Source organism: Brachyistius frenatus, unplaced genomic scaffold (assembly GCF_029030835.1).
Source record: "Brachyistius frenatus isolate BFR_SWC_R1_liver_20210118 unplaced genomic scaffold, ASM2903083v1 Contig_503, whole genome shotgun sequence".
Classification (NCBI taxonomy): domain Eukaryota; kingdom Metazoa; phylum Chordata; class Actinopteri; family Embiotocidae; genus Brachyistius; species Brachyistius frenatus.
Window position 1 is genome coordinate 1 of NW_027211102.1, and position 13,324 is coordinate 13,324.

General features: G+C 45.7%; 1 protein-coding gene across 3 annotated transcripts in view; it reads right to left on the reverse strand.

Annotated features, from left to right (window-relative positions):
• Nucleotides 1–1,726: 1,726 nt before the first annotated feature.
• LOC138614439 (rho guanine nucleotide exchange factor TIAM2-like) overlaps nt 1,727–13,324 on the reverse strand; it is a 63,077-nt gene continuing 51,479 nt past the window's right edge. For 2 of the 3 annotated variants that reach the window (XM_069687907.1, XM_069687908.1), the window contains exons 16-25: nt 8,676–8,909; nt 7,893–7,961; nt 6,546–6,671; nt 5,970–6,078; nt 3,717–3,896; nt 3,234–3,352; nt 2,671–2,779; nt 2,388–2,446; nt 2,172–2,274; nt 1,727–1,923 (exon numbers count right to left, since the gene is read on the reverse strand). In XM_069687907.1, the coding sequence (XP_069544008.1) occupies nt 1,790–1,923; nt 2,172–2,274; nt 2,388–2,446; nt 2,671–2,779; nt 3,234–3,352; nt 3,717–3,896; nt 5,970–6,078; nt 6,546–6,671; nt 7,893–7,961; nt 8,676–8,909 (1,242 nt within the window). In that variant the 3' untranslated portion in view covers nt 1,727–1,789. The remainder of the gene's footprint in view (nt 1,924–2,171; nt 2,275–2,387; nt 2,447–2,670; nt 2,780–3,233; nt 3,353–3,716; nt 3,897–5,969; nt 6,079–6,545; nt 6,672–7,892; nt 7,962–8,675; nt 8,910–13,324) is intronic. The other variant, XM_069687909.1, reaches the window with a different exon arrangement.

Genomic DNA, 13,324 nt, shown 5'->3' on the forward strand with positions numbered 1-13,324 from the left:
TATAAGTGAAGTAAGTCAGACAAACATGCACTAAAGGCCACACAACCCCGCAGTCGCTAGTGTCGTCGTCTCACTATCAGGAAGTACTCGCTTCGATCAGGGGCTTGGAACTCTGTCTGTGGTGGATTGCATGTTCTAGCTTGAAGTGTGACTTTGTCACATTTACGACTATATGCATGATGTTTGATTTACATCATGGACTACATGCATGATAACATGCATAAGTTAGTCGTCCATGTTATGGATGACATATTTTAATTTACTTATTACTATGCCGGAACATGCAAATTCCACATAGAAAGTCCCAGGCCGGGATCGAACCGGGGACCTCGAGATTGTGAGACGACGACACTGACGACTGCACCATTGTGCTGCATGGCATAATTTCAACGGAAGTCATACTTATAGCATGTCGTCCAAAATATGACCAAAAAGTCATACTATAGCATGTCGTCCAAAATGTGACAAAAAAGTCAAACTACAGCATGTCGTCCAAAATATGATGTCATACTTTGGACAACATGCTATAGTATGACTTTTTATCACATTTTGGACAACATTAAAGAAATATGATATACGTGCTATTTCTGACGGCATGCTATAAGTATGACTTTCGTTAAAGTTATGTTAGCCAGCAGAGTGGCGCAGCTGTCAGCGTTATTGTCTGGCAGTCTGAAGGTCATTGGTTCAATTCCCGCCTCTGACAGTCTATGTTGAATTTGCATCTTTCTGCAAAACTAATAAGTTAAAAGTCCACTTTATCGTCCATAACATGGATGACTAACTTATGCCTGTAGTCCATAATGTAAAACATTTCATTCAACAAGAATCCTCCACACACAAAGTTCCAGGCCCCCTGTCAGTGCTGGCTTGGAACTGCACCATTTTGCTGCCTTTATTGCATGCTTGCCTGACTTATATGACTTTTAAACATGTTAGGGAAGAGCGATCAACAGTGCAGTGGTTGGCATGGCTGCCTCCCAGTCAGAAGGTTCCAGGTTCGAGACTCGCTCTGGAAATGATGACATTGACATGCCACACTATAGCATGATGCCTATAATATGATAAAAAAAAAAAAAGTCATACTATAGCATGTTGTCCAAAATATGATAAAAAGTCATACTATAGCATGTCGCCTATAATATGATAAAAGGTCATACTATAGCATGTCGTCTAAAATATGATTAAAAAAAAGTCACACTATAGCGTGTCGTCTAAAATATGATAAAAAAAGTCAGACTATAGCGTGTCGTCTGTAACATGATAAAAAAGTCACACTATAGCATGTCGTCTGAAATATGATAAAAAGTCATACTATAACATGTCGTCTAAAATATGATTAAAAAAAAGTCACACTATAGCGTGTCGTCTAAAATATTATAAAAAAGTCACACTATAGCGTGTCGTCTGAAATATGATAAAAAGTCATACTATAACATGTCGTCTAAAATATGATTAAAAAAAAGTCACACTATAGCGTGTCGTCTAAAATATTATAAAAATGTCACACTATAGCGTGTCGTCTGAAATATGATAAAAAAAAGTCATACTATAGCATGTCGTCTAAAATATGATAAAAAAAAAAATAAAGTCATACCAAAACATTTTTTTGATTATTTTGTCACTAATTCACCATAATTTGGACGACATGCTATAGTATGCCTTTTTTCTCCCCTATTTTGGATGACATGCTAATGTCATAAGAAACCATATTACCCTTGAAGAAATAAATCTGATATGTCATGGATAAAAAGAATTGGACACAGGAATCTACGAATGCATACCAGAATTATTCATCACAGATTCCACCTGAAAGTTTAATCTCTGACCTGCTGCAAAGCTGGAAGACGGTCTCCGGTCGACCTTCCACTTCAGACTTGGAGTGAATCAACTCCCAGATGCAGCTGCTCTCCGTTCCTGTTCCTGGGAGGGCGATGAAATAAGGAGAGGGTTTTAATCACACAGACCAAATATGGTTTATGGTTTTCAGATGGAGATAAGGAGGGAGGGAGCTGAATAGAAATGCCCGAAGAAGGGTGTGTGGGCAAGAAGGGTGAGCTTAGAGGTGTGTGTGTGTGTGTGTGTCGGGAAATACGAAGGGGGAGAAGAAAGATTTAGTGGATGTACTTTGTGAGTGATTTAGTGGGATAATGCGTGTGCTGGCCTCTTACCTGCAGTATTTCCCAGCCTAACCTGCAGCGCAGAGAGCGGGATGAGCCAGCGGAACTTAAAAGGGTCCGAATCTCCGTGAGAAAGTGCCGAACGAGGGTTGGTCTGGTCATCAGGCAGGAAAAACACCACATGGGAGGAGAGGAAAATACAGTTTCACACCAACCCAGCATCGGTGACATGGGGGAGAAAACAAGAGCAAAAAACACAATACTTACCATCTTTTTCTTCAGCTTGTTGTTTTCCCTGTAGACCAATATCACTGCTTTCTTGAACACTGGGGAGAGAAAACATGTCAGCGTCTTAGTTTTCGCTGGGAATGCCTCTCGGGGAGCTGAAGGAGAGTAACTGAAGCCTCAAAGCATATGTCAGAGTTACAGTCACGGATATTAAAATTCACAGTTTGAGTGCTACTGCAAACACGATTCTGTCTTTCTTTACAAACCCCAACAAAGTTTTGAAACATATGACATGAGTCCATGAGTAAAATAAAACACTCACCAAACACGGTCAGCTCGGGATCTTTTCTCATGCGGCCCAGTGACGGATGAGGGTTGAGCCAGACCACTGAGGAATGCATGAGAAACTCTCCCATAGAAATCTCGGTGACCTGAGAGACACACAGGAGCCGGCAGAGCGTTTGAAACGGAGTCGGAAGAAGAAGAACAAGCCGGACGTTTCATGGCTGTGAGCTCAACACTGATTTTTCAATCCAATCTTCAAATAGTCTGTTTAAATACACTAAAAAACATACAGTACCCTCGACAACATTATTTAGCATTCACTTTAAATATTTGTACTGTAGTGGTTACCAACTAAATATTTCATCAATTCGTAAATGTATTCAGTCCCTAGGGGGCGACGCAGAGGACGGCGTAAACAACATGAGCTGAAGCTCCACTCCGATGACCTCCATCACACTACAGTGATCGTGATAAGGATTTCGTATTTTAGTTGTTTTCTATGAGCAGCCCTTCAAGCAGGTCGCCACGTGTTGTAAAAGAATAACTTTTTTAATAGCTGGAGATAATAATTATAAATCTAATCCCAAATTGTGTATTCACCTCCTTATCGTGGCCGGTCTGCTCGGCAACGAGCTGATCAAACACCGAGCCGTAATCCTCGTAGATCTTCTGCATCTCATTGATGTGGCTGGCCACCTTCTCCATGGCTCTCAGAGCCTCTGCGGGGACAGACCAAACCGAGTGTTCACAGGGAGCACGTGTGTGTGTGTGTGTGTGTGTGTGTGTGTGTGTGTGTGTGTGTGTGTGTGTGTGTGTGTGTGTGTGTGTGTGTGTGTGTGTGTGTGTGTGTGTGTGTGTGTGTGTGTGTGCGCTTTGTATTACAGTAGCAGATTGTATTTGCTCGTTGTGTGTGCATTATGTACTGGAAACAATGCTGCTGCTCGCGTGCCAACGTTTGTCACTTACTGTTCACATGCATGATTTACCAACACTACACCGAAATGCTGAGTGTGACCACGGCCTGTATTTATAGCGCACCACGTACATGCGTGTCTATAAATGCACACGTGTTTCTCCTCCTACCGGTGAGGTGGTAGTGCTCCTCACTGTCAGCGTCCGTCAGGGAGACCAGCTCCCTCAGCAGCAGCGGGTACTTCAGGACCCTCTGCACCGGTTTGATCAGGTACGACTCCAGCGTGGAGGAGTGCTGCTTGGTGGGGTTCCTCGCATCCAGGAATTCTTTGAAGGCCCGATCCGTCTTAGCTAAACAAAAACACACACACATGCTGAATTAATATGGATCTTTCATCAGTTTACCATCTTTGTTTTTGTTGTTTATATTTCCTGATGTACTCTAGTAACCTCCATCATATATAGTGAGAGACATGTGGCTTCATAGTCGAGCTCAGGTCTCAGGTAAATGTGGGTCAGGGCAGAATCAGGGTGTCCAGCAGGGGGTAGTGTAAACACCTGCTACTGCATCCATTATACTCCATGTATCAAATCTGAGTCATCATAAGAAACTAAGGATCAGGTGGTTTTCAAAGCAAAAGAAAAACATGATCTTGCAGAGTTGTAGTGAGTTATTTGAATACTTGTGTTGCCTCGTTTATAACCTGGCAAAATAGTCAAGTTGGGACTTTATGCTGAAGCTAACGGTGTCATGTGAAATGGAAAGTATAACACATGAAGGGCTTTCCGTAAAGGTGATGACATTTTCCCTGAGCTGTATGCTTCTGCAGCACCTACCGAGGGGGCCATTAAAGTATTAATTATAGCACTCCAAGCCTCAGACAGGCAGCTGCATCGACACCTCCCAGAGTAATTGGCAGGCAATTAACGAGTCGACAAATAAACAGAGAAACTAAGGCAACCCAGGGCCCTTGGCATGACGGGCAGGGGAGGAGGGTGATGAAGATGGCAGAGATGGGCATATAATTACTTAAAGGCTAACACCCACAGACTTCTGCATGTCCTTGGATCAGCTGGATGTTCTGTCACGCTGAGCCGACTACGTACTCAGAGTGCTGTGCAACTAGTGCCTGTTATAGCGCGCTGCTTTTATCTGTAATATGCAGTTATTCTGCTCCCCGTTGTTCTAATATCCGTTTGTGTTCATCAACTACAACACGGTACAGCCCATCATTTAAAGCTTGGGTTAAAGGATCGGGTGCATAAACCCTGTGAAGAGTGTTACTTTGAATCTTGGAGCCATTTAGTGCCGAGCTGACGTAAAAAAATCCCTGGGCCAAGATCACAGGTGCTTCTGAAAAAGACAATCACCTTTGACCATATGAATCTCAGGTACATTCACACTTCGTATGCAATTAACTTAAAAAAAAAAAAAAAACTAAATCCATTTGAGTGTGATGCTAATCTGAGGATATCCTTTTGTTTACATGTAGGAACAATCTGTCATCCAAATGGTGTGCATCTATAAAAATGTTATTTTCATAAACTGAAAGCTCTTCCATGCACCAGCACTGTTCAATAACCATATTTGCCACACTTTATTCTTATCCAGTTAATTCTGACCCATCAGAGACTTCGGAGTGTTTTTCTCCTATCTAATCCCATTAAATGTCCATCCTGCTGCTTACTTCGAGGAATATCTCACACAATTCTGGTAATGGTGCAGATTTAAGCAGCACAGGGGAGGCCATTTGCGCCCCCCCGCCCCCTTACGCCGTCCTCCCACGTCGGCAAAGAAGCCAATCTTCTAACATTTCTCTCTGTACTGGGCAGCAGTCCCACATAATGGCAGAGAGGCCGCCATCTCAGCGGGCATAAATCAACTTTAAAATTTCCACTCTGTCACATGCTGTGGGAGAAGCAAGGAATTATTAGGACACTAAGGTTGTCACGGTCACATATCAGCTGCTCGTGGACAAGGTTATCCAAAGTCTGTGTATAAATATCAGCATGTATTTGTTTAAAGTTGATCAGTTTGTGAGGCAGGTTATAGCTTCAAATGTGTTGAAACTATAAATCACAAAGTGAAAGCTGGACAACACGTCCCTGTTTTCTGTCTCATGTAATGTGTGTGTTGGATGTTGGAGAAGGAGCAGGACTTGCAGTAAAACGGAGAGGCATCACTCACCTCACTTCCATCAACTGTCTCACTCTGGGACATTTACTTTCATACATAATTGATTTGCTTCCCAAAAGAGAAGTCCACAGTGAGTGCTGCGAGGTGTCGCTGACGCAACACAGGTGCAAGGAAGCTGAATTTATCCGGGTGTGGCCCACTTTGGATCAGATGTATTTATCTCTCTGTGCAGCAGCAGTGCATTTAGGCCAGCAGGTATTCTGCATGTGTTCAGGTGTATGTCCTACCTCTCTCCAGGACCTTTTGGACTTTGATGTGGTTGGCACAGAAGCCGCTGTAGAGCTTGAAGTGGTCGGCGTAGTAGAGGAACGAACCCCCCAGAGAAAACAGCAGCTTCTTTAAAGAGGATGAAAACAGAGACAGGGACTGAGTGTCGCACATAGATGGAGAGAGGAAGTGGTTCTACACAGAGCGAGAGAGAGGATGAAAGAGTGTGAACATGGGAAGTCCTGACCGGATCACAGTGTCCTCCGTCTCCTGGGAGACGATTCAGACTCTGTCCTCTGCCTCTCACCTAACCTCTTGAGTTCACAAGCTTTCAGCAGCTCACAATCCAACCAGTGAACCGCCGCCTCGATCAATAGACCCCACACCTTGTCATGTCAAGCCTATAAATCAGCCTGCGGTGCGACTGTTGCAACACCTCAATTATTTATAAACCCCAGGATCTTAAAGATCATGTCTTTCTTTGGAACAGCAGCTAAAATCACCTGGTTTGCTAATTGTTTTGTATACTCATGAACTCCACACTGAATCTGCAGACATGCGATCAGTACTGCGATATGTTCCTTTGTTCATCCCACCTTGAACTGCGACGGAGTCTCCAGGATGTTGAAGTCGGGCGAGGAGGCGATCCTCTCCTCCAGCGTCTGGAGGAAGACCCTCTGGAAGTCCAGCATCTCTGGCAGGCTGCCGAACAGACTCTCCATCTGAGACGGAGGACAGGTGAGGAGGGAAAGTAGAATAATGGATGGAAGAAGAGGGAGTATGAAAATGTTGATGGATAAGACGGAATGAAAGGAGAACAGCAGAGGCGGAGGAGTGGGGGGGGGGGGGGGGCATATGAGACTACTTTAGAAAAAAAAGAGCCAAGATAGCTTGTGATTCATAACAGTCAGTCAGACAGGCACCCTGGAGTGTTATAAAACCTCCACTCTGATGGCTCCATCTCTGACAAAGGCACTTAAGGACAAGCTGCAGTCCTGCTAGAAACGGACCAACTGGTTCAGTTAAACACTCGCTCTCCGCCGCATACGGCGCAGACAGGGTCTCCGCTTCCCTTCATTAAAAGCCGTTTGGGGGCTAACGTGTCCTTGTCCGTCCCATAATAGCTTTTTAATTTGCCCCAGCGCTCAGTAACCTATCGACGAGTATGTCTTCGGAGGGACGTCCCGTATTCGAGCGTCGTGCCTGGCAGAGATGGAGGCGTCTGCAGCAACACTACATGATGCCAAGTTGAATTTAAAGGGTTTATAAATGGAGGAAAATCTTAATGAGGAACATGAACAGAAACGTGTGGGCAGCTATACGGTGGCAAATTAACCTGAGGTGAGCGCTTCAAGGGTGGGCTTACACTAACGCCAGCCTTCATTAGCGCGTCCCTGTGGAAGGCTGGAAGGTCAGTGTAGGGGAATGCTAATGTATCCTCCAGGCACTCACAGTGTAATGAGGGAGACGCAGTTCATCTACGGGTAATAAACACTCCATGAATCTGACGTCCTCCAGAGAATCAGCAGGACACGCCTCTACATACATGTTCAATAGTTCATACACACGCCTCTCCACCTCTACATACATGTTCAATAGTTCATACACACGCCTCTCCACCTCTACATACGTGTTCAATAGTTCATACACACGCCTCTACATACATGTTCAATAGTTCATACACACGCCTCTCCACCTCTACATACGTGTTCAATAGTTCATACACACGCCTCTCCACCTCTACATACGTGTTCAATAGTTCATACACACGCCTCTCCACCTCTACATACGTGTTCATAGTTCATACACATGCCTCTACACCTCTACATACGTGTTCATAGTTCATACACACGCCTCTACACCTCTACATACGTGTTCATAGTTCATACACACGCCTCTACACCTCTACATACGTGTTCATAGCTCATACACACGCCTCCTACCTCGTCCAGTGTGAGGAAGGTTTCGTTCTGCAGGGGTTTCAGGTAGATCTCGAACAGGCAGGCCAGGTCCTGCAGAAAGGAAAGACAAAATCCAAAAGAAGGTCAATGACAAGAAGTAAAACATTATTCCTTCACCTGCTTTTCCTTTAAAACCCGTTTCATCATCAGATCAGCCTTTTATAACCTCCAACCGTCTTCATCCTACAATCACCTCCGTCCTCCTCTTCCTCCCCTCTTCCTCCCCCCACTCCTGTAATGTGGCTGTAGCTTGTCTTGTATCAGTGGGGGTATTTCTCATTAGGTTGATTTATGAGCCTCCTCCTCCTCCCATCCCCTCCCCCACCTCCCTACCCCGGCTGGTGGTGCATGGATCCTGGTGAAAATGCCCACATCAAGCCACTCAGAGAAGACAATCTACTCCCTCAATTACAATTGAATGGCGGGTTGAAGAAGAGGCGACTAAATGAAGAAACGAGGACACGAGGAAGAAAGAGGGGAAAATGGCAGACGTGACAAGTGTCCTAGAGACGAGAAGATCATGATTCTGGCTTTAATGTGCATCAGGGGGAAGACGGTAGGGGGAGGGCTGTCTCTACCGGATTCACAGGAAACATGTCACCAATGAACACAATTCATTATAGTAAGTACCTTACATCTAAAAATGTATAATTTAACTTATAAAAAAGGGAATTTGGAGCAGCTTTATAAATCTTTAGAAAGCATGCGGTCATGTTTAAGAAAATAAGCATGCTGGCTTCTTAAAAGGAATTCTTGTGGTCTCACCTTCACGTAGGACTTCTCCGTGTCCACCAGCTCCTGGATGACCTTGCGTAACCTCTCCGTGGCACTCATATGCTTGTGGCAAGGTCTGAGCAGGGCGGCCTCTCCCTGGGGACCCGACCCCAGCTGGCCTCCCTGCCTCACCGAAGGTTCCCTGGTCTCATCCATCACACCCCCCGTGCCCGAGCCGGGCCCCTCCTGGAAGGACTGGTAGAGGGTGCACACTGTGTCCACGCTCTGCAGGGGGCGACAGAGAGGGGGAGGCAGGTGATTTAGGTTCGGAAGCTCAGGGATTATAACTGCTCGATAAAATGAGGATCGCACTCGTTATGAGAAACTGCACACACACACACACACACACACACACACACACACACACACACACACACACACACACACACACACACACACACACACACACACACACACACACACACACACACACACACACACACACACGTGTGTGCCCGCACAGAGCACTTCATTTAAACATTCACTAATGATTTCAGATTCAAAGCTGTATAAAATAATGATGTATACAGTTCCACACTGTCTGCGGTCAGTGATCCTCCTGGGTATACTAAGAGCGTTATGGAGATTTAGTTATACACTCTATGCTAATTGGTTTTGCATCCAAGATTTTGTGCATCTGAAATACTGACTGGATATCCCAGCAGACAGCATTACACAACATTTCATCATTGTTTGTCACATAATAGACCATTATGCAGCTTTATGTCACATCAATTCCAGAAAATTTGACATGCCAGGAAGTCCCAAATGGTCATGAATTAGTTTATAATAGTTTGTATTTGACGGAGTGGAGGAGGGGTTGGTAGCGCCCGTTTACAAAATATATAATTTCCTTCTTTGATGGGTGGAACCCCGCGAAGAACTCAGTGCCATATCTTTTACAGAGGTGTTCAGCGGAAACAGATAATCTGCATCACTTTATACTGGACTGTACTGCCTGGGGTGGGACAATTAACATCAACCGCAGCCACCACGCTGCGACGGCTTCCCTGTGGCAGGTTAAGATTTTATAATCTGTAAAACCATTTTGAGCTTCTCAGTTCTCATCTGGGAAATAAAGAATGGAGCAATGAAGGAAAAAAAACCTCTGCATTTTTTAATTTACACATTGGTTATCACCTCATGGTTTATACTCTTCAAGTACTACAATAAATATATGTACACTTAATCAACATCCTAGTTTCTTACCAACAGCAAGCTTTAGACTGCATCGCACAAGCCTTCAATTATCATGTGATTTCTGTGCTAAAAATAGTGTCATGATGGCCGGTCCTCCTTATTCCCAGTGAATGACATGATGTAGCATTAAATCTGAGGGCGGTCTCTGAAATCAGCAGAGGCTGATAAGTGCCAGTAATAACAGGTTCCAGTCGGCTGCACAGCAACACAGCACGGCGGGACGGCCACGATGCCAAGCAAAACAGTCGCTCAGCACTCACCGCCTTCCTGTGTGTGTGTGTGTGTGTGTGTGTGTGTGTGTGTGTGTGTGTGTGTGTGTGTGTGTGTGTGTGTGTGTGTGTGTGTGTGTGTGTGTGTGTGTGTCAGTATTCCAAATATCACACGAACAAGCAGTGAAGTGCAGCTTCAGACTGTACAGCAACAGAAACGGATCGATACACACTTCACTCTGACACTGCAAGCATTGATACAAATGCACGCACACTTCCCAAGTGAAAACTTGTCTGAGTCATTCAGCTCTAACGCTGGCGTTAGCCCCCCCCCCCCCCCATAACCATCACCCACCCACTCCCAGAGAGCCCACAGACAATCAAGGCTTCCATTAATAAGCCTGCGACTCATGAGCTAGCTCATTATAGCGCGGTCACTCCAGAGACGGCCCTCCGATGCTCCGGTACAGACCGCCTGTGCTGAGACTGAAAAAGAGAGAAGAAAGAGACAGAAGGGGAAAATTCCTCTCCGTGTCCTCTATGTATGTCTGAGCTAAGCCTCTTTCAAGTGATCCACCGCCCACAGCAGCGCTCCACTTTGGAGTTCTTTGAATGTGGGCCGATAATTATGAAGGGACTTAATGTCTCCCTGTGCGCCGGTGGAGGGACTAATGTTCGCAGCACACATATGGACATACCTGCACATGTAAACACACTGACTGATGCTCCATTTATGGTCAAAACAAGACGAAGAAGCTGCAGCTATGCCAGCAGGTCTGTGATGCTGTGAATAAATACAGCACTTTGAGTTCAAAGTTAACGTGCAGAAACTTCAATGTCTGAGCGGAGAGGAAACTTTAAAAACATTTAAAGTGATCATGTGCATGTCAGCATTCATTTATCTTATAAACACTTCTCCATCAGAAGGAATTGAATATGACCCACGTAGCTGCAGCTACATACCAGCCCTTTAAAGATCATAGAATCTGCCTCAAACACTGATGATGCTGCCACACACAGCACAAGTCAGCCTTCATTCACTGATACATGCTCTGGGAAAACTCTGCAACGCGCCAGGCAGGCAGACAGGGGGAGATCGCCTGGAGGAAACAGAGGTTGAAGGATATCAGAGCGACATATTCATCAAATATCCCACTGGTGGCTCCAGACAGGGGAGAGCAGCCTCGTGGAGACAGATAACAGTCGTATCTGCCGTTTATTTCAGCCACAGGCACCCGAAGAGGAGGATATTCACGTCTTTACAAACATGTGTGCTCCCGGTCGCACACACTGCCACTCAAGTGCCGAGTTAATTCTCATCACACTCCCACACTGGAGCGATATGGGCTCACACACACATCAATGAGATGAAATGAAGGAGGGGCCACAGAGCGGGGGGGGGGGGGGCATAAAAACACACTTTCACCTCTCACACAGCTTCCTAAATAAGTTTTTCATCAACGCTAAATGACAGATATCTTCATCGGAGCGTGACGAGAGAAGGTGGAGATGGAAGAGAGGGAGAAGGTGGGGGGGTGGGGGGGGCAGTCATGACTCAGGGATCGCAATAGCCTCACAACAATCCCACCAACACAGCCTGACAGATAGCCCAAATAACCAATTAAGAGCTGAGGATGGGAGGCAGCAGCGCCGGGAGAACCGGCTGGAAGCGATCCATCCCTGCTGTCAGCTGTGAAACATGTTTCTACCTCTGCTCGTGCCCTTTAGTCAATTTAGAAGATCATTCTTTGTCAACATTTGTAAGCCAGAAAATATCAAATGAACCGAGAGGAGGTTGTCATCTTTTTTTTCCTCCGGTTACATTCTGACAAAATATTTTTCCATTTTAGCCAAATGTATTTACACATGATTACATGACTTCCGCTTGCTGGATCCTTCAGGGTCAGAGCGGTTTCATTCCAAAATATTACACCTTTCAAGTCAAGTAAAAATCCTGTTTTTCATAAATCCAGTGACACTTTGATTCCAAACGAACCAAAGAAATTCCCATGACACACAAGCTAAATTTTGAAAGCAGCTTTCTTCTCACAGTTAAACCTATTTCAACATTCAATCAAAAACCAGCTCACTTCCAGGACCAGTGATTCTCGGGACAGCAGAGGAGGGCTGATGACTTATCGTCTCTTTTAAAGAGGCTCTTCCAAAAACTGCATCAAATATCAGAGCATAAAGTGTTCATCCCACTTATTTCCACTACCTCTCCTAATCTCCTGGTCACCATGAAGAGCAGCCTGTAGAGCAGCCTCCATGCTGCCGTGGCCTGCCGCTGGGTCCTCCGGGCCAGGGAGCAGCCCTTCCTCCGGAGCCGGCCTCCTCTGGGCGCTGGCATGACGGCTCCACAAACCGCCTGGGTGATTATACGACTTGAACAAATCCGAGAAAGAATCCGCGGCAGGACCGCGAAGTCGGCTCGACTGTCTGAGATTTTTTATCTTCGTACAGCGTCCACTTCTGATTTTCATCTGATGACTAGCCGATCCACTCTCCAACCTTCCTCACCCTCCTCCGCCTCGCGCTCTCTCTCTAATGTGCTGCTGCCGGTCTCTTCGTCAGGCCCGAGTCAGAAGCCTCCGTCTGGAGTACACCTCTGCCTCTGGGGCGGAGTGGGCTTTGATGGGGATGGAGCCATTGATCATGCTGTTGTTCTGTGAGCGTAGGCAGAGAAAAAGCGCTTGCTGCTGGCTTGTTTTGCATGTCAATCAGTACTATACAGTCTGCCCACTTAGCTTGTGCAAATAGAGGAGGAACTCCACCTCTAACGACTGCTACTGTCGTCTGTTTGCATCAGCGCTGCTCTTCCTGTGTCTCTACCTCCAACACCTTGCCATCCATCCTACTTCCATCTGTCCATTTCCTCCCAGAAATCCCCGTTCCTCCTTCCTCTTCGGCTCCAGGTGACCTCTCTGGTGTGATTTCCAGAGAGCTGAATGCAGAGGCCCGGGGGCTGCATCAGTGTCCTGGCTCTCAATAGCAGCAGTACAATGTAGACTGTTCTGGCTTGTTACCTCCACACACAGAGGAATGGCTGACTCAAAAGTGGGAGGCTCTGAGCCGGTGGGGGGTAACGAGGCAGGAATGTTAACTATGGACTCGCACCAGAATAAAACATGACATGTATGGCTCAGTGGCCTCGGTACTTTCAGGTGGAATAAATAAACAGATGCAGGCTCTTCCTATTAAAACTGTACTGTGTGCACTTGTAAGAGTGTG